Raw genomic sequence first — 793 nt, forward strand, 5'->3', positions numbered from 1 at the left:
CGAGAGGTTGAGCACCATGCGGTAAATGTCCGTGTTGGTCGTCGGGTCGTGGCTGTAGGACGTACCATCGAGAAACGTCTCGGACGTAAACCTAGCGGTTGTGGGCAAAACGGAGCCAGAACGCTTCGGCCTGCTGCCACGTCGCGACAGTCTCGAGCGACGGCGGAGTCTCGAGCTGCCATGGAAAGTTCTCGTACAAGTAGGCTTGCAGTGGCTAATACAGTGCATGAGATGACGGTATTGTGCAGCGCTGGCCACCGTTAGCAGGAGGTAGATGGCAATACAGGCGGTTGCGACCTTGGAGCGCAAGTGCTGACGCGCCGGAGTGCCAGTCAAGCGTCGTGGCGCGGCCGCGGGGCTCACTTGCTGCATCCTAGTGCTGTAAATGACAACTGTCTGTCTATTGTGGGGTGTCGGCGGTTGAGTTGAAGGCAAACGACGGCCGTTGCGGATGAAATAGCGTGCACGAGTCACAGGAACACTAGTACTAGTACGACATGTATGACCAAAGAATTGCTGACGTCTGTAGTAACTAACTTTCGACTAACAGCGCACGGCCTATCCAGTGCCTGGAGCAACCCGATGACTCATATGCTACTCTTTTATGCTGGTTCTCGCCTCTCGACGACACGGACAAGAGCGACGACGTCATTGCCACATCCATTCAGAATAGAATCATGCCCTTCCCGCTGCTGTTAGGACACCTTTAATAGCTAATGGTGTCGCCCGTTTTGAAGTCTCAAGGCTCGAGTTGGACCGTGGCTCAGGTGCAGCGTGCGCGCAAACCCCGACA

The 793-nt window shown here is 55.5% G+C and overlaps 1 protein-coding gene across 1 annotated transcript; it reads right to left on the reverse strand.

Annotated features, from left to right (window-relative positions):
* Window positions 1–91: 91 nt before the first annotated feature.
* SDRG_16237 (hypothetical protein) lies at window positions 92–372 on the reverse strand (the record flags this gene model as incomplete). Its single annotated transcript, XM_008622437.1, has 2 exons — window positions 92–214; window positions 259–372. The coding sequence occupies 2 exons, from the start codon at window positions 370–372 to the stop codon at window positions 92–94; spliced, it is 237 nt and encodes a 78-aa protein (XP_008620659.1).
* Between the last annotated feature and the right edge of the window lie 421 nt (window positions 373–793).

Source organism: Saprolegnia diclina (genome assembly GCF_000281045.1).
Source record: "Saprolegnia diclina VS20 unplaced genomic scaffold supercont1.120, whole genome shotgun sequence".
In the NCBI taxonomy this organism is placed as follows: domain Eukaryota; phylum Oomycota; class Saprolegniomycetes; order Saprolegniales; family Saprolegniaceae; genus Saprolegnia; species Saprolegnia diclina.